The sequence below is a fragment of the Aspergillus udagawae genome (assembly GCF_001078395.1).
Source record: "Aspergillus udagawae IFM 46973 DNA, scaffold_5, whole genome shotgun sequence".
NCBI classification, from domain to species: domain Eukaryota; kingdom Fungi; phylum Ascomycota; class Eurotiomycetes; order Eurotiales; family Aspergillaceae; genus Aspergillus; species Aspergillus udagawae.
The window spans coordinates 990,827-1,009,321 of NW_025091268.1; the positions used below are offsets into that span (position 1 = coordinate 990,827).

Here is an 18,495-nt window from a genome sequence, read left to right on the forward strand (position 1 = left end):
CCTCTCTATGCCTGGTAGAAAGTAAACCAGTGAGAAAGAATGGCTCCTAAAATTTTATTCGCAGGTAAAAGTCGCCCATTCCGAGAACTAAAATCGATTCACAATGCGAGGAAAATCCAGCAATAACGCCCGAAGGAAAGCCCCAGTTGAATAGTACATGCCGTTTAGATTTGCTCAGAAAAGCACCCTACTCCTTCAACACCCCCTTCATTAAGTCCTGGGTCCCATTGGTGCCAGACCGGGAACACCACTAAATCTCTCTTCTCGCTCGGTTTTGAACATGATCTGGATCCAAAACTCCTTGCTGTCCTCGTCGAACCAGCTCCAATAACGACCCTCTCTGCGGTCGATCTCCCTGGCCTGCAGTTTGAAACCGCACGTCTGATATGGCTCGGCAGCGACAACCAGATACTGGAAGTTCTTGTCAGGCGGCTCCTCAACCTTCTGCTCGAAAGCGGACATAAACCGTACTCGGGGCTGGACCCCAGGCGTGATCTCCTGATACTGTAACTGGAACAGCAAACCGAGCTGCCTCGTCAAGGGATCTCTGATCTTGGTAATCTTGTAACCGGGCCGTCCGATCTTAATAGTCTGTTTCTTGACCTGCACACCCATCGCACCGGGCAACATCGCCGGATCTTGGTTTTTGCCCTCGCGCTGCTCCCGCGCGGCACGTCTGGCCAGGTTTGTCTGGTGCTTGCGGCCCTGGGTATGGGCCAGATATGAGCCATCGTTCTGGTGGACCGTCAAGCAGAGACGGCATTCAAAGCTTCCGACATGGTTCTTGAAGAAGTAGGGGTCCTTATCGAGGTCGATCGTCTCAAGGGCGAGCTTGCGAAGACGCTCGCGACGGTCTGCGTTCGTTGCGGAGTGCGATGCAACACCACCGCCACCGAACTTGGATCCTGCGCGGTTCTAAAAGAGAGAGATCAGATCAAGCCAAAGAAGGTGGATATACATGCTACTCATGCTTACCTGGTAATCCATCTTGAATCGCGTCCACGGAAATCAGAGAACTGAGGGAGTGGCCAAAGTGGGTGATGCGCAACGATAAGCTTTGAGTGGAAATTCGGAGATCGCGATATATTCGGGTTATGTAAGCACCAACACGGGCTTCTCATTGGGCTTGGGTAGCTATCAAACGATGACCCAGAGTTTCTGAACCTAACTCTGGGGGTGTATGTCGCCTATTTGTTTTCGATGATGGACATCGGAAGTTATGTGAATCAGCGGCGATCCTACAATGGCGATCTATGCACAGTTCGTTACTTGGGTAAAGTCGAAGGCACCACCGGCGAGTGGCTCGGAGTGGAATGGGATGACCCCACGCGGGGAAAGCATTCTGGAGAACACAACGGAGTGAGATATTTTACATGTATGAAAGTATTTTCAAGTCTGGATAGAGCGCGTTGGCTGACTTGCACGGAAGGTAGAAGAAAACACCCCACAGCTGGGTCGCTCGTGCGTCCTTCGCGACGACCCGACAAACCTCGAGGCTTCCTTGAGGCAGTGCGCCACAAGTATGCTTCTGAGTTTCAAGAGGAACTTGCAAGACAGCAGTCAGGCGAAGTCTCTGCTGCACGGGACACCATCAAATTTAGTAACAAAGTAGTGGAAGAGGTCGGCTTCGACAAGATCCGGAAGAAGCTTGCAGAGCTCCAGGAATTGAAAATCGTGCTCGTGGATCGCCTACGTGTCGCAGGAGTTCTGGCTCATGCAGCGAGCCCACAGGAGCTTGCAGAGGCTTGCAAGGAGATAGAACAGACATGTCCTAAGATCGTTGAGCTTGATCTAAGTTACAACTTATTAGAAAGCTGGGTTGACATTGCAAACATATGTCGGCAGCTGAAGCGGTTGAAGACATTAAAGCTAATGTTCGTCATTCAGTACGTCTATGAGAAGCATGCTGACGGTTGACAGTGGAAATCGTCTGGGCCCTCGCCAGGAAGGTCTGATATTCGAGGGCATCACGGCGCTCCACCTGGATGAGACTCTACTTGAATGGGACGAGGTATGCTGCGGAAAGCTACTGCTTGGTAACCATCTAGCTGACTGACTCTTGATCCCCTTCAGATTTCGGCTTTAACATATCAATTTCCATCACTTTCTGCTCTGTCAGCCTCCGCAAATCAGATTACCCACATCTCCTCAACACCTATTACGGGTACTATCACAACTTTGACACTGGAAAACAATGACATCTCTTCGCTATCCTCTTTAGCATGTCTCACCGCTTTGAGTAAGCTCGAGCATCTCTCGCTGAGAGAGAATTGCATTGAGAAAGTCTATGCGCCTGGCATGGAAGGAAGCCCTATTCAATTTTTCGAAAATCTCAAATCGGTGGATCTATCCAGAAACAGCATCGATTCATGGTTGTTTCTGAATGAGCTTCAATCTGTGTTTCCTGGGCTGCAATCTTTGCGGATATCGGGTAATCCTCTTTATGACAAGCCTGTTGCCCCTTCCAACGTCACAAACCTGCCCGAGAAGCCAATGACCGTGGACGAGGCCTACATGCTAACTCTCTCTCGACTCGCTTCCATTCAAACCCTCAACTACAGCAAGATAACTGCCCAAGACCGAAGTAATGGGGAACTCTATTACCTTTCCCTCATTGGTAAGCAGCTATCCGCGTATCCTGAATGCGCAGAGCGCGAGATTCTTGCTACACATCCCCGCTATCAGGAGCTTTGTGAGAAATACGGCCCGCCCACAATCAAGAGAGCCGAGTTGGCAGGCGCTGCTATGAATCCGCGCTCTGTTGCTGCCCGATTAGTGAAGTTGGCTTTTCGCTTGCACTCATCGATTGGTTCCGACCCAAACCAAGATCAAATTCGAGTTCAGAAGATCCCGAGATCCTTTGATACATATCAAGTCAAGGCTATCGCCTCCCGCCTGTTCAATCTGCCGCCTTACCAGTGCCAACTAGTCTGGGAGACCGATGAGTTGGACCCTGTTAATAAGGAGAAAAAGGATGATGAAGAGGATTGGGATAGTGACGAGGATGAAGCCACAGCTACCGGTTTAGGAGAGAGCATCAAGTCCATACCTACTACTGAGGATGCAGAGTTCGTCAGAAGAGAGGTCGAGCTTGTGGATTCAACACGAGACATAGGCTTTTGGTTCCAACCCGATATTGTTGAAGCAAGGATTAGAGTAGAGGTTGCAACTTAAGATTGACAACAATTTCGAAATAAGAGTTTTGAAGGGTATCTTAACTTGCAGTGTTCTCGTGGGGAATGGATACATATAGTTGACCGCAGTTCGCCATGCAGTGAGGAAGAACGAGGTGAACAACCACTGTAAATTTTAATATCCCTTCGGCAAGCGCTTGTAGCTTCTGTTACTCGAATGTATTCGAAACCACTTGATTATTCCTAAACAACATGATATGTGTGGCATACAATCAAGCTAGAGAGAAACACTGACTGCTGTTTTAGGACTAGGTCGACTTTGAGTGGCAGATTATCACCCCGACTATTTTGCGATAACGGTGATATCATTTCCCTCTCATATAACATATTCAACACAGACATCGCCATGGCAGAATACTGGAAATCAGCTGTAAGTGCACATTTTCCAGTCCCGGAACCTTCCTCGGGGTCATCTTTAAGTGAAGGAAGTTCAGCATCAGCTGACAGCGTAAATCTATCTAGCCCCGATTCTGGTGCAAACAATGCAAGATATTCATTCGTGATACACCTTTCGAGAAAACCCAGCACGAAGCGAGCGCCAAACACCAGGGAAGCCTTAAGCGCTTTCTACGAGATATTCACCGGGAAAATGAGCGGAAGCAACGAGAGACTCAGAAGGCGAAGGACGAAGTCGAGCGATTAAGGCAAGCTGTCGCAGGAAAACCAGGCGCAAAGGACAGTGACGCAGCACCTTGGAAACGCGCCCCGGCTGCCCCTCCACCGGCGGAACGACCTGTATCCCTGGAAGAGAGAAAGAAGCAGATTGCACAGCTGGCAGAGATGGGAATAGCTATCCCAGATGGATACCGTGGTGAACTCGCCCTCGCTGGCGAATGGCAGACGGTATCCGAACGGGTGATCCGACCCGATGACGATGCAGAGGAAGGAAAGCCTGGTAGCTCTATCGGGGTTCGCAAACGCAAGATGGAAGGTGATGAGGAGGAGCAGGAGGCACGACAGGAGGCCGAGAGATTCGTGAGTCAGGGTTGGGGCTCGAGGACTCGGCAGTACCCTGGTGCGCAGAGCGATGCAGATCTGGATGCCCTTCTTGATTCTACCAAGGATGTAAAGAAGGTCAAATTGTCAACGCCGGATGAACAGTCCAAAGAGAACGCTACCAAAGAGGGTGCTACACCAAGCAACGATGCTGCGGCACGGGAGTCAGAACTACCATCGGTCAAGTCTGAGGATAAAGAAGCGGCGCAGCTTGCTACATCAGATAATCCAGCGGTGAAGCAGGAAGACGAGGCGGCGCCTACAGGAGTTGTTTTCAAGAAGCGCAAGCCGAAGGTTCTGAGAAAATAGCCAGCTTGTGCGGCCACGGAATATCTATTATCTCCCCTGCGAATAAATCTACGAACGATGCGTTATGGTCGCACATGGTCCAATATACTGGTGTTCCAATGATGCGATCGTGGCACTCTTCTCACTAAAAGCGCAGTGTTGGCGAACCAGGCATGATGCATATGGCCTCAAATCGTCCGTCCCTGAAGAAATTCAGCTCATGGTTTGATTTGCTTCAGGAAAGGCCTTGCTGGCCTTGTGTTAGCCTACATCCAGATCGAGTGTACCGATTCGAACCCACGCGGGTTCTCAGACGATATGTGGCCATACGTCGGCAGAGAGACGTTGGGGCGACTTACGTTGGACGGAGAATGATCAGTTCTTACGCATCAAATATCAGATCCAGCTCACCAAAAGAGTTCCATACCCTATGCAACTCGTTGGTGACGTCTCACATCTCCCTTGGACGTGCAATCTACGATAGCATGAATACGAAACAAATTTCATGGAAAAGCAGACTTATGACGAGAAGAGCAATATGCTGAGCCAGATCAAGCTTTGGTTGTCAGGCGATAGTTCCACGGTCCTACTAGACAGCCAGTATCAGCTACTAGTGTATTAATGTAAATGATTAAGTCACGATAAGTGGATAAGTATGCCTACTAAGAATGAGAGGCTAAAGGCACGGTGCTAGAATTGAAGAAATTAGAAGCACTATGAAACCAGCAACGTGAAAGCTGAAGGAGATATTTTTGATAAAAAACTGTTATTCATAGAGGAAGTTTATAGCAGGTGTGAAGCTATTTTATCAGTGAAGATTAGATACTTCTGCGGTATCTGCGGTGTTGAGTGATTCTCGCCACTGCCCTCCTTTTTTCCCTCCAATTTTTTTTTTCTTCCCTCTTGTAGTCAATGGCCGGGGCTTCTTCTAGTGTTGTTCCGGAGCTCACACCAGAAGATCTTCTTGACGCGCAACGACCTCATTGCAAACCATTCTCCCCACACTTGATGCGGAGGTTTTCATGACCAAATCGAGAGATCTGGTGGAATATTATTGACTCGGCTGGCTACTCTCGCTTCTTTTCGCTTATCTGGACCAGTAGTAGTACTTGGTAAGTAACCCAGACGGGACCTCTCTGTTTCTTTGACGGGCGCAATCTTGCTCGCTTGCGATATTTCTTTTATTTCTGTAGCTTCATTAGCTATTGAGTTTTGTACTTGTTCTGTCAAAAAAGCAATCTTTGCTTGTTGAAACTCGTTGCGATGTTGCTACGTTATTCTGGAACTTGTTTTGCGGCGTCGTCTTTGTTTTACGTTTGCCCGAGCGGAGAAGGTCATGACAGCCTCGCCCGTCAACATTCCTGACCCATGCCTTGTCACCCTTGAGGTCCCTATTTGGCGAGTCTCGAGTACTGCACAAGTGTCCAGATCTATTGTTGGAAATATTTCTGTCATTCAGCCGCAAATGCGCTTTTGCGTTGCGCAAGCGGGCCTCTTGAGATGACAGCTCATGGCAATCAGAGAATGCGCCAACAAGAGTGATCGGCCAAAACCCTCATTTTCCGTTCCAATTATCCCCGTCAAAGGAGCACTACTGTGGTTTCTAAGCGCGCGATTCTTTGTATTCTAGCCTATTCGCGGAGTTCTTGATACTAACATCGCATTGGCCGAAAGACCGCAGGAATAGATGCAAGCTAGCACCAAATATTCAGGCCACTGTACGAAGTCACAGAACCGTGGATAGGCGTGTCTGCCAAGTTGCGACGTCGTATATCACCCGTTGCATCGAATTCCCACGCTTTTGCCTTCAGAGGGCTCCATTGCGCGCAGAACCCTATCCTCGTCAACAGCCATGGCAGAATCAGCGGAATCGGCGGAATCGGCGAACGCGCCTGGGGAATCGCCCAAACAAGCAGCTGGATCGACCGATCAGCCCGCTGCTGAGACGGTTCTGGATCAGACACCTAGGCCTACGGTAGAAAGTGCCGCTGAGACCGCACCTCAGCCAATGCCCGAAGAAGCTCCTCAAGCGGCTGTCGAACAGCCTACGGAGACCAGCAACTCTGCTCCAGAACCAGCACTACCAGCCTTCGACACGTCACTTCCTCCAATTGACAAGTCTATGCCGGCCGTCGACACGACTCTGCCCCCAATAGATACGTCTTTACCTAGCCTGGATTCTACACTGCCACCATTCGACTCGAGCGTGCCATCTTTGCCTCCAATCGATACATCTCTTCCACCGCTAGACACAACTTTGCCTGCTGCAGAGGCAAATTTCCTGCTTTCAGGTACACGAGCGTCCAACCCAGAACCTGCTGCTTCAGAGTTGACTGGCACTGTATCCGGGGCGACTGAGCATCCCACATTCCACCTGTCAGGCCACCCTTCCGCTCAAACGCCATCCTATCAATATTCGAATGGGACTTATCAATCGCAAACCGCTCAACAGCAGCATCAGGGGTCACCACCGGAGCAACCACAAGATTTGCACTATCAGCAACAGCAGCATCAGTCGTCGCAACAGTATGCGCAGCCGCAGCATTCTCAGCCACCACATCAGCAATACCAGCAACAGAATCATGATGTGTACCAGAATCATCAACCCGCATCATCGCAGATGAACGCTCCGCCACAACCATCCCATATTCCTCAGGCTCCCATTGGGTCACCTATGCCCTCGAACATGCCCCCAATGGCTTCTGTAGGCCAGTATATGACAGGATATCCCACCAATGTATCGCAAATGGGTATGAATTCGAACTCGCAGATGCGCTACCAGCTCCCTGGCGACCCCAACAAGATGCTGTCTGGTGGAAGGCACAAGAAGGAAGTTAAGCGAAGAACGAAGACCGGATGTCTAACGTGCCGAAAGCGCAGAATCAAGGTATGTAATTGTGAACATGAGACAACTCATTGGCATGGACCTTCAGCCCGTGTTGTTTTGGATGCATTCCGAAGCGAGGGCGATCATCGTGTGCGGGGATCGCGGGCGGGCAAGCAAAGTTATCGCTTCGCTTGTGCTGCCCACCTGCAAAGAACCCCGCTCTCCTGTCGCCCACTGTTTTCCTTCCGCCCCAACAGCAACAATTTTTTTTCGTGTTTTCAATTCGCTTATTTGGTTATTTGACATTGTTTTGAAGTGGCTGACGGAGCATTGGTGTTGCTCTCTAGTGTGACGAGGGACACCCTGTTTGCAGAAATTGCGTCAAGAGCAAGCGTGAATGTTTAGGTTACGATCCTGTCTTTAGACCGCAGGCGTCGACTCCCTCTGCAATTCAACCTGCCCCCAATCCTGCTCCTTCACTCGTCGTCAATCCACAGGATCCAACGCCTTCCTACCCCTCGGCGCCTCCGGGTTACGTACCTGCGGCATCCCAGCCCTTCGCTCCCTCTCTTCATTCAGAATCGCCATCTACATCCACAGACCAGCAATACGACTACAGCGCTTCTCCCGCTGACCCTTCGCTGGGGGGCAATAACTCTGCCAATATGGCCAGCACCCAGAATGTCACTCAAGGAGGACTGCAGCCGACCCTCAATGCGACGACAAATACCGCGGTCACTCAGTCGGAAACTTCCAGCTACAAAGGTACGCCCTTCTCGTGCGGTATTCATCCCTTGATATACCCTTGTGGTACATACTCACACAAAAGCAGTGAAACGAGTTCAGATTAGCGATCTACTGGCGCTGAGAGGCATTCCTCCTCCGCCCCCTCATCCTATCACATCTCTTCCCCCGAATCGTCTCGAAGAAATCAAGGCCGTGTTCCTCGCTACATATGCCCCTGCCATTGATAGATTCTTTGAGACTCGCTGGTTTTCGGAGAAAGCGCTCGGTCACCTGTTGGCGAATGCGCAGCTGATGGCCGAGTACTCTGCTCTTATTGATGCATTCAACGATCGGAATCTCAACGATCCCAACGTCGTCGCGCAGCTGGAGAGCTTTGAAGCGTCCGTCGTTTGGAGTACCATGACACTGTGCCGTCATGTGATGAATGTGTCGAACGGCAACCACGGAAAGGATTTCGAGCTGTTGGCTACCGCATCCAGACTTGATGTGATTGAGGCTCTGATAACAGGCGAGCATTTGGAGAGAAACCCACTGGCCCAATGGCCCGTTCCAGAGCCGGCAGCTGATCCACCCACTCTTCCTGATCAACTGATGCGAAGAGCATTGGATTTTTGGAGTTCGCTTGGTCACTTCTTGACACTCCACGACAACGAAGCCAGCTCTGCCAAAGAAATCGATGATACTCTGGCTCGTTGCAGAACGCTGTTGGACACCTTTGAGAATCGCGATGTGATTTATTCCATAGCCATTGCCCGCCACATTGGACAGCGCTGGGCAGACTTTCCCCACAGCATCCCTCAGCATGTTACCACGAACGAAAAAGATGCTGGAGCCAAGCTATATGTAGCGCAGAAATTCCTCGAGCAAGAAGCCAGCGGCAAGGGCACCACACAGGTTGTCAAACGCATCTGCGGCATGGTCGTGCGGTCCTGGTACGTTTCCCGGGAGTAGTCGACGCTGCATTCACCGTGCTGGCGTTGCGGCATTGGCGACATCTCCTTACGGTTGGTGATATCTGGCCATCGACTTCGCTTTCTCTTTCTCTTTCCCTTTTCTTTCCCTACATGTACGGGCTTATATTGCTCTTCGATTTTTCACGCACCTTGTCCAATCGGCTCAGCGAAAGCTATCATGGCATAGGAGTTTTTCTCGGTTCTCAATTCTCTCTGAAGCTAGGGAATGGCAGCATCACGGCGTTCTGGCTGCTTATCATTTCGAATCAAGACTTGGTTGAGGGTTTGGCTCTGGCATGCTTCGCTCCGGGGGTGTCCTGCACATGGACGAGAAGAACCTCGGGGATACACGTCCGTCCGTTGATCGAATAATAACAGCGATCGATTTGATGTGTGTATTTTAACACACAGTGACAAGTGTATCCAATCATCTACTCTATCATCAAAATCATGTACATATCAATAATGAGAAATAAGTACATTCGCCAAATTAGGGTGGGCATAGTGCAACATTCTCGTGGTATTCTCATTCAAAGGTCGGCTTGCTCCGGAACAGGACTCTTCAGCTTCCCTGTTTCAATTGCAAGTCGCACGTTTTCGATAGCCCACTCTTCCATAGCCGTTTGAGTCTATCGAAAATCAATCGGATTAGTATATGTCTGCCATGTTGACTTCAGTGCTATAGACTGTCTCTCACCTCGACGGTCCATGTGCCCATGTGCGGAACAAGAAGAACATTGGGGTTCCGGATAAGGCCCGGGTGCACCTTGGGCTCCTCCTCGAAGACATCCAAGCCGGCTGAGTAGACCTTGCCGCTATCGAGGGCCTGGACGAGGGCCTCTTCATCCATGACTGCGCCTCGCGCCGTGTTGACAATGACGACACCATCCTTCATCTTCTCGAACTCGGCTTTGCTGATGATGTGGCGAGTGTGTTTCTTCTCTAATGGTTAGGATGACCGCAGAAGTGCCAAGAGCAGGATAGGAAACTTACATTCAGGGGCAAGTTCAGACTGATCACGTCGCTCGTGGCCAGCAGCTCATCAAATGTCACATACTCCGCTCCGGCGGCCAGCTCCTCGCTCAACCGGCGGCGATTGTGGTAGATGACCCGCATACCGAACGCCTCGGCCTTCTTCTTGAGGTTGCGCCCAATTCCCCCCATGCCCAGAATCCCGAGGACCTTGCCCTCGGGGTCGTGGCCAAGCGCGGGGAGGGGTTGGCCGCGCCATTTCCCCTCACGCAGGGCCTGCATGCCCGCGTTGAAGTTGCGCAGCGCACCGATGATCAGGAACATGTTCACGTCGGCTGTAGCGTCGTCCACGGCTGTGGGAACGTTGGAGACGCGCAGGGGGGGATTGCGAGCGCTGCAGGCGTGGACGTCGACTTGGTCGTATCCCGCGCCTGGATGGAGAGTTCAGATCACTGGGATACCTTTATCGAGGAATGCGAGGAGAGCTTACCGCAGTGCGCTAGGAAAGTGACTGAGCTGGGGAGTGCGTTGACGACTTCCTCATCGATAAAGCCGGTGATGGTGACGGAGTCGAAGGTTCTGTATGCGGCGACAGCGCCGTCCAACTTGCCGGACCGGCATTCCTGCAGGAACTCTGCGCGGTTTGTGGCGGTGGGAGTGACCAGTTCTGCGATCTCGGATAGCGATTGCCATGTCTTGTGTGCGCTAGATGGAAGAAAAGGCTGGGTCAGAAGAGTGATTCATAGACAGGGAGAGAGACTAGTGCGTACTGGACGATGGATCCAAGAAGAAGGACCTTGGGTTTGGTACCGGCGGAACCCATTGTGAGGTTTCTGTGTGACTTCAAGTTAATCTAGGAATCTTTCTAAAGGAAAATTGAAGATAGATAAACACGAGTTTGACTCACTTATTAGCGAAAAGCGTCGCACCTGGAATTATGCCGAGCGAGACTGTTGGCGGACAAGCTATGTCCGAGAGAGAGTATATCAGGGCTGCCAGCTGTGTCGATGTCTATGAGAACAATTGATAGCACCCGGAACAGAATCTACGAGAAGAATATCCACATGATCGTCAGAGATGAGAAGAGGTAAAGAAAAAGTGCAAGGAGCAGAAAGTATGTTGACTAACATTCGGCCGTGAAAGATTGCAGTGCCCCACCTGATGTTATCATCACAGCGCCTTCTCAGTATTTCTCCCCCGCACTATCTATCTATCTATGGAGTTCCCAGTCCCAACTGAGCAGTCAAGATCTTGTGGAATTGAACGATCTCACAAAAAAGATTCTAGATGAGGCGATATTACCGATGTCGGTAGAATCCGTTCTGGTAAGCCCTGGACTTTCCCGAGTGAGAAAAGCTACCACAGACTTGCCTGCGATATGTGAACGCGGGCGTGGGGGTTATGCGGGGAGATCCATACGAGCATCGGGTCTAATTGCGAGACACAAGGACATCAGTCTGGAGATGGAATGGCCTCGAACTGGGGAGGTCAGCTGTTATTTGGCAGTCAATAATTTTCCGAGGAGCGTTAATGTTCCTGAAAAGCTGGAGCATGCGCTGCGTGTTCCATTATCACAAACCTGGTACGGTGATAGAGGCCAGCACTGGCTTCCCCATTGTTTGATCTGGTTTGGAATCGGAGTTGACAGTCATATGATGTATATTCATAATATCAGCTGCTCTTGGCTTGGATAACATTTAATTGAACGCTCTCTCGACCTATCCCTCCACAAGCACTCGCGTCCAATCGAACTTCCGCCATCGCTTTTTAAACCCGTCCACTCTACGATCGCCTCCTCGGTTCCAGCGGCCCTGTCGTTTAATCACCTCTGGGCCTAGATCGAGCATGCCTCCAATAACCTCGCGGGCAAACAGATCGCCGCGAGGCCAGCGGTGCTCATCCTCCACCACGTGGCCCAATCCTCCGTCTAGCTCAAACCAAACATGGAAGTAGGGCATCTCTTTGACCAGAGTGCGACGGAACGCATTCCGACCCAGACCCTGCTTAGCCTTGGCAAGGGTGTCGATCAGCTTTCGGTGCTGCGTCCATTCGGAGTCTGCTGCGAGAATCGCTTCCCTGAAGAAGGCGGGCGATGTTTCCCCGAGACTGTACGGCAGCGGAACGGCTTCCATGGCTGCATGTCTCTTCCGCTGTGGCTGAGCTGCGTTCTCGTAAAAAATGACATCGCGGCCTTGATCGTGGTACATCCGGGTTAGACTCTTCATGAAATTCCGGATCTCTTCCCACTCATCGTCATCACATTCCATCAGGTTGGTGCGATGCTGGATAGGAACTATGGTAGCGCATCCCTCGCTAAGCTCGGGTTCGGTGGGGAGAGTCAGATAGGTTCGGGTCGCCAAAGACACCACAGGAGCAATTGGGGGGGTGTTGGTATCTTCATGATGACAGAGTGGGCAATTGTCCAAGATCCGATTCATCTTCTGGAATTCGCTGATGGTAGCATTCTTGAGGTTGATCTCAGACCGATGCACCCTCTTGGCGAGTTTGGCGGCATTATCGTCCATGTATTCCAAATCATTCTAATTCAGACAGATGTAATCAGTAACAAGTCATAGCTGCATGAGTCAGGGGATGAACGGACCTCGAATTTCGAGTCTCTGGCGATCCTTTCCGCCAGTCGTTTCCCATCTCCACCAAATTGATCCCGCGTCCGCCGCTCTTCTCGGACCATGTCTTCAATAGTCATATCCTCATTTTCCTCCAGCTGTCCTCGCTCCCGGCCTCTCTTAGTTTCCACGGGCTTGGCTTCGTTTCTTTGTCCTGCAAGCATTCGGTTCTCCATGACTCCGAGCACTACAACATCGGACTCCTTGCGATTAGCCATCGCTGCTGCGGCCGCATTGTAGCGCTCCTCAAGCTCTGCTGCCTCAGCTGATCCCTTGAGCTTTGCCTTCATCATCTGCGCTTTGAGTCGGTTGAGAGCTGTCAGATCAAGGTGCTGGGTGGCGCCGGAAGGAGGCACCGTGTCGATCTTCTGACCTTGACCACGAGCTGCAAGCTCCTGTTCAGGATCTCGAACGTGTTCAAGGGGTTCCCTATGAACGCCTTGTTCAAGCTTTCTCTCCTGAAAGAGGTCTCCTGTTGGCTTTTCTTTGCCCACGTAACCCTCGCCATACCGTGCGCGACGGTCCAACTCCGCTTCTTCCTCGCGCGCATCATCAAACGAGCGCAGATCCCCAAAGCGCTCAATCGCAACTTCCTCCACAGATTTTCCACTCTCCTCTGCCTCCCGGTATACGCCTCGGAGCTTTGTCATTCTCCACTGGGAGCCAGCATCCCCGATAGTGTAATCCACCTCGTGCTGTGCTGGCTTTTCCTCTACTTCAGCCAGGTCTTTCTCGTCTTTCAGATCACGGAGATGCTGGTTCAGTTCTCGGTCGTGTATCTTCAGCTCAAAGTCCGCTTGGAGCATCTTGGCTTTCGGTTCTTCCTCCAACCGTGTAGTGTCACGTCGGTGAACATAATCGACATCGAGGGCGGAGGGAGCTTCCATCCAGGCATCCCGCTGCAACCGACTAGGCTCCTGCTGAACTATCTCCTTCGCCGGAGCTGTAGATTCTGATTCATTGTCTTTACTCTCCCTCCTGTGCCGGCGCTTGTGGGAATGATCCCGATCATCGCCGTGATCTGTAGAATGGCGTGATCGCTTGTGTCGATGTCCATTTTCTTCACTATCACGCGACTCTCGAGGGCGATCTGACTCTCGTTCTCTCGACCTCGACGAATGGCGCCGATGGTGGTGATGATGACGATGATGCCTTGACCGTTCTTTACTGCGATCTCGGTCTCGATCTCTGTGTCGATATTTCTCTCTGTCGCTTCGTTCGCGTCGTCGCTCTTGATCTTCCGCCAGCGACTTCTCAAAATCGTCTAGAGTCATGTTTGATATGTGTCAACACGATTGCATAGAGCTTTCGTGTGGGAAAGGAGCGGCCGCAGCATGAAAAACACTAGGATGACGTCTAGGCGGTCCAGACTACGGGCTCCACCCGCAAGCAGATCTCCTCAGATCCCCGCGACAAAAGAATTTCTGCTTCAAACCGCATTATTCACTTATATGTTAACATCACTTTCTCCATCAAGCTAACTACTTTCTTAATCTGAGGAGAAATATTGTTTACTACTGAGATTTTAAGACAGTGCTCAACTCTATCATATTTTATCCATCTCTCATCATGGCGACGACTCCCGTGTCGGTGGTTTGCGTCGGCATGGCAGGTATATCATTTGACAGGGCGTTCTAGCTCGAAGGCCTGCTGGGAATGAGCGATAATTGCTGATGCTGCTTTACTTTAGGCTCGGGAAAGACGACCTTCATGCAGAGAATCAACTCGTACCTCCATTCGAAGAAGAAAATCCCCTACGTACTCAACCTCGACCCCGCTGTATACTCGGTGCCGTTTGAGAGCAATATCGACATCCGTGACTCGATCAACTACAAAGAAGTTATGAAGCAGTACAACCTCGGACCTAACGGCGGTATCTTGACATCATTGAATCTGTTCGCAACAAAGGTTGATCAGATTATATCATTACTGGAAAAGCGTACCGCACCCAATCCCGAAAATCCATCGGCCAAGCCTATCGAGCACATTTTGGTCGACACGCCCGGACAAATCGAAGTCTTCGTTTGGAGTGCATCGGGGAGCATCTTACTCGAGACACTAGCCTCTTCGTTTCCTACTGTCATCGCTTATGTTATTGATACCCCGCGTACGACTTCCACAAGTACCTTTATGAGCAACATGCTTTACGCCTGCAGTATCCTGTACAAAACAAAACTGCCAATGATCCTCGTGTTCAACAAGACAGACGTTCAGGATGCAGAGTTCGCGAAAGAATGGATGACCGACTTCGATGCATTCCAGCAAGCATTGCGAGAGGAGGAGGAGTCTGGTGCTTTTGGAGGGGAGGGCAGCGCCGCGGGCTTCGGGGCAGGCAGCGGATACATGGGCTCGCTTCTCAATAGTATGAGTCTAATGCTGGAAGAGTTCTATCGCCATCTGAGTGTCGTGGGCGTAAGTTCCATGACAGGCGACGGCATTGACGAATTCTTCCAAGCAGTGGAAGAGAAGCGCCAAGAGTTTGAACGGGACTACAAGCCAGAACTAGAGCGCAAGAAGAAGGAGCGCGAGGAAACTCAGGCAGCTCAGCGCGAGTTGGAGCTGGGCAAGCTGATGAAGGATATGAGTGTCACTGGATCTTCGCGGAAGCCACGTGCCGCGAACGAAGCCGAGACCGTCAGCGAAGCAGAGGAGGAGGAAGAAGCAGCCGCTGCTGCTGCAAGCAAGGGGGATCTGGAGTTTTCGGAGAACGATGATACCGACGATGACGAGGAAGACGTTCCTCCAGCTGGTGACGAGGCGGGGCTCTCCCAGCGATACAAAGAAGCTCTTTCAGAATCACAAGGTGGTCCGAACGACGAAGACCTGAGCTTTGCACGGTACTTACGCTCTAGTAATATCAACCGATAGATTTCTCGATCAAATTTCATGATTAATGTCTTTCCTTGCTCTTTTGAGCTTTCTTGTTGATCCCGTCCTCCTCGGGTTTGATATGGGGTTATCATACTTGTCATTCTTATCCAGCGGTATCGGCTCCTGCAGGCACGAAGGAACAATAAGATTGCATAACATATGGACCTTAACTTTATGGATATTATTCTGAATCCTGGATGCAGGTAGAAAAAGAAAACAGGATAATGTATCCAATGCAAACAAAACAAAAGGCGTGCATTCCAAGCATTCATGATGCCATGTGGATGATGTCACACCACCGCCGTGCAGAATAAAACTGACGTATCACTGAATTGCTTCAGATCGCTTTCTCTAGGTACTTATACTGCACTTGGGAATAATATTTTTATGCTAAGACTTGTATCTATCTACAATTGACACATTTGTCGAACTTCCAATACTGAACACTCAGGGACCACGGCAACATAATACAAACAATATACCTCTCGAGAGGTATCATTTCGCATATCATGGACGTATGTGTTAGGGATGCCTATACTGCTCAAGCACTTCTGGTGGCTGATAACTTACCCTGTACTCAGGTATTCTACGCTTACACATACTCAACCGCGGGATGGCTCTCGCTGCAAGCCATACCTTTGATTGGAATGCCACAGATGATCGTAAGAATCATGTTAGAAGAAGCCAGGCAGCCGTCGCGTAAGCACCATACTCAGAAAAGACATTCAGCAAGAACCGGTGCTAACCGTCGCAGAAATTGAGATCTACTTCGCTCGTTGCCTTGGCTTCAGTCTGCTCACGATCGCCATCTTGACCATCATGCTGAGTGGTTCCATCCCTCTCAGCTCAGCCGTTTCAGAAGCAGTCTCAACCGAGGACTCCGACCCTAAGGCTCCGTATGCCGTTCCTACGTTAGTAATAACGTCCGTCTACCACGCCATATCGGCCTTTTATGCGTACACCTGGTATACCACCACCGACCAAGTTGTCTTTGCGGCCGCCATGGTGGGATACTTCGCCGTCGCGTCCATTGGATTGTGGTGTACGCTCTTTGCCAGCAGCCATGGGAAGATCAGTCGCAAGACGGGAGCTGACAAGAGGACTACGGGGTTCCCGCTTCACAACAGAGTGGCGGAGAGGAAGCATGTGGAGAAGAGTGAATAAGGAACTGACGTTTGTACTAAGACGACGACGAGATATTTGTCGAGTTTGGTGACATGGTCAGCCTGGGAGGGTGATTCGACTGGATTATTGCTCACTGCACTTGCCAAGTCAACTCTCTCCGAGGTCTCTTCACACTATATCCTTGGGAGCTCTGTCCTTGCTGTTCATCAGCCATATCCAGCCTTGTACATTAGAATAGGTCTTGGCCGCAGTGTAGCCGGCGTTTTTTGTCGCCAACGTTATTATCTGGTGTTTCTTCATCATTGATGGAAATGACAAATGCAAGGGTTCAACTGTAGTAGATGCCTTATCTTTGAGACATATGCGTGTATACATGCATGTCGTCATCTTCACAAGTATATATGCATATTATTGCAACATATAAGTAAATGGTGTAATAATAATAAGCCCCAACGGATTCCCGGTGGAACAAACCGTGCCAAGTCGGCATGCTGCACTGAGACCCTTGGCCTTTCGCCCACAAGGTACAATCACCCCCATGATCCCACTCTTTAGTCGGACCTGGCCGACTGGACAGATCCTCTTATCAAGATCACGAGCTCAATGTGACTGGGATGAATCACCAGACATGCTAAGCTATTGGCCAAGCCGGAGAATGCGCCCGCGAATCCTGCTTGCCCAGATGGGACCTCCCTCGGCGCTCAATGTCTCACAGAGCACTTACTCTATTTCTCTGGAGTTCGGGCCCTGAAACTATCATCAGTAATCATGATTGTCTCGCTGTTCCTAATCTATGTCACGGTATAGTCCCTTCATGCCAAGGCCCAGGGCTCCTCGGACGTCCGCCGGCGAGTAATGATACCGGGATGTATCTAGACTAGCCACAAAGGTCAAAGGAACTGCTTACGTTCACCAATTGCCAGTCTGCCGTTATGACTAGCCGAGGCCATGTGGAGAGGGGAAGTTGTTGGTCCCCTTCGTTCGACAGTTACCCCGAGCCCTCGTCGGCGTGCTCGAGTCAGCGCAAGGGTCACCTCGAGATGTTTGAGTGTGTTGCCCTCGAACCATGACTGCATCAGGAGATCAGTAAGAGCACATGTGCGCACGTATGATAATGTGTACTACCCTCGTTCATAAATCGAGCCGGCGAGATTGCCAGAGAAACAGTACCTACGCGTCGTACAGGGCTTAATACCAGTGCTATCTGCTACAAGCCGGCACCGCTGGCTGCTCGCTTGGCGTTTACTGGGCCTCCGGTCTAATGCAAACGTTATTACGATCTGCAGTCCCATTAAGCATGTCATCATGTGCTTTTCCCCCTCTTGCCAATCTCATGCGACTGGGTCGCGTCTAGGAAGACCCTGGCACGCCTTCATCAGACTGAGCCACCTAGTCAATATCCTTATCTCGAGTGCGTGCAGAAATGCCAAGGAGGAAATCGCGCGAGATTGCCAAGTATCCTGGTAGGGTCACATCTGTCTCTGCAGACGAATCGCTTGACCCGTCCTCCCCGAAGCTTTGCCCGTGGGACGGACCTCAGTGGGCACAATGGCGTGAGGAGTCGCTGAGGAAGCCAAGAAAAGACATATTACCTTCCGTAAGGAGAATGCGGGCGCAAGAACATTCATGCCGCTATTTGCGCATCTAATGAGAGAATTCTCTTGTGCTCGGGGTGTTCTTGCACGAATCAGTGGCATCAATTACTATTCACCGTGGTCAACGTCTTCTTTCTGATGACCCATCGATTTCCTGTCCGGGACTTGGTCATGTCGGCCTGATGAAGATCATATCCATCATCTGCATAGTTCATCTCACCTCATGCTCGCTACATACACTATCTGGCTCTCCGACGGTGTGCGATGCAATGTTACCCTGTTAGTTCCCATTGCACTCTC

The 18,495-nt window shown here is 50.7% G+C and overlaps 8 protein-coding genes across 8 annotated transcripts; 5 read left to right on the plus strand and 3 right to left on the minus strand.

The window, feature by feature from the left end:
* Positions 1–210: 210 nt before the first annotated feature.
* Aud_007166 (spliceosome assembly protein PRP11) lies at positions 211–987 on the minus strand (the record flags this gene model as incomplete). The annotated part of the gene is made up of 2 exons (XM_043292059.1): positions 211–915; positions 976–987. The coding sequence occupies 2 exons, from the start codon at positions 985–987 to the stop codon at positions 211–213; spliced, it is 717 nt and encodes a 238-aa protein (XP_043147994.1).
* Positions 988–1,203: 216 nt separating this feature from the next.
* Aud_007167 (putative tubulin-specific chaperone) lies at positions 1,204–3,174 on the plus strand (the record flags this gene model as incomplete). The annotated part of the gene is made up of 4 exons (XM_043292060.1): positions 1,204–1,375; positions 1,430–1,874; positions 1,921–2,011; positions 2,074–3,174. The coding sequence occupies 4 exons, from the start codon at positions 1,204–1,206 to the stop codon at positions 3,172–3,174; spliced, it is 1,809 nt and encodes a 602-aa protein (XP_043147995.1).
* Positions 3,175–3,540: 366 nt separating this feature from the next.
* On the plus strand, positions 3,541–4,499 carry Aud_007168 (putative formin binding protein; the record flags this gene model as incomplete). The annotated part of the gene is made up of 2 exons (XM_043292061.1): positions 3,541–3,564; positions 3,657–4,499. 2 exons carry the CDS (start codon positions 3,541–3,543, stop codon positions 4,497–4,499), a joined length of 867 nt encoding a protein of 288 aa, XP_043147996.1.
* Positions 4,500–6,330: 1,831 nt separating this feature from the next.
* Aud_007169 (putative C6 finger domain protein) lies at positions 6,331–9,003 on the plus strand (the record flags this gene model as incomplete). Its single annotated transcript, XM_043292062.1, has 3 exons — positions 6,331–7,365; positions 7,653–8,070; positions 8,138–9,003. 3 exons carry the CDS (start codon positions 6,331–6,333, stop codon positions 9,001–9,003), a joined length of 2,319 nt encoding a protein of 772 aa, XP_043147997.1.
* Positions 9,004–9,535: 532 nt separating this feature from the next.
* On the minus strand, positions 9,536–10,800 carry Aud_007170 (D-mandelate dehydrogenase-like dehydrogenase; the record flags this gene model as incomplete). Its single annotated transcript, XM_043292063.1, has 5 exons — positions 9,536–9,634; positions 9,703–9,942; positions 9,999–10,408; positions 10,468–10,682; positions 10,748–10,800. 5 exons carry the CDS (start codon positions 10,798–10,800, stop codon positions 9,536–9,538), a joined length of 1,017 nt encoding a protein of 338 aa, XP_043147998.1.
* An 895-nt stretch (positions 10,801–11,695) lies between these two features.
* Aud_007171 (putative cell cycle control protein (Cwf19)) lies at positions 11,696–13,878 on the minus strand (the record flags this gene model as incomplete). The annotated part of the gene is made up of 2 exons (XM_043292064.1): positions 11,696–12,517; positions 12,580–13,878. 2 exons carry the CDS (start codon positions 13,876–13,878, stop codon positions 11,696–11,698), a joined length of 2,121 nt encoding a protein of 706 aa, XP_043147999.1.
* A 295-nt stretch (positions 13,879–14,173) lies between these two features.
* On the plus strand, positions 14,174–15,472 carry Aud_007172 (putative ATP binding protein; the record flags this gene model as incomplete). Its single annotated transcript, XM_043292065.1, has 2 exons — positions 14,174–14,216; positions 14,295–15,472. 2 exons carry the CDS (start codon positions 14,174–14,176, stop codon positions 15,470–15,472), a joined length of 1,221 nt encoding a protein of 406 aa, XP_043148000.1.
* A 512-nt stretch (positions 15,473–15,984) lies between these two features.
* Aud_007173 (uncharacterized protein) lies at positions 15,985–16,639 on the plus strand (the record flags this gene model as incomplete). The annotated part of the gene is made up of 3 exons (XM_043292066.1): positions 15,985–15,990; positions 16,057–16,174; positions 16,230–16,639. 3 exons carry the CDS (start codon positions 15,985–15,987, stop codon positions 16,637–16,639), a joined length of 534 nt encoding a protein of 177 aa, XP_043148001.1.
* Positions 16,640–18,495: the final 1,856 nt, after the last annotated feature.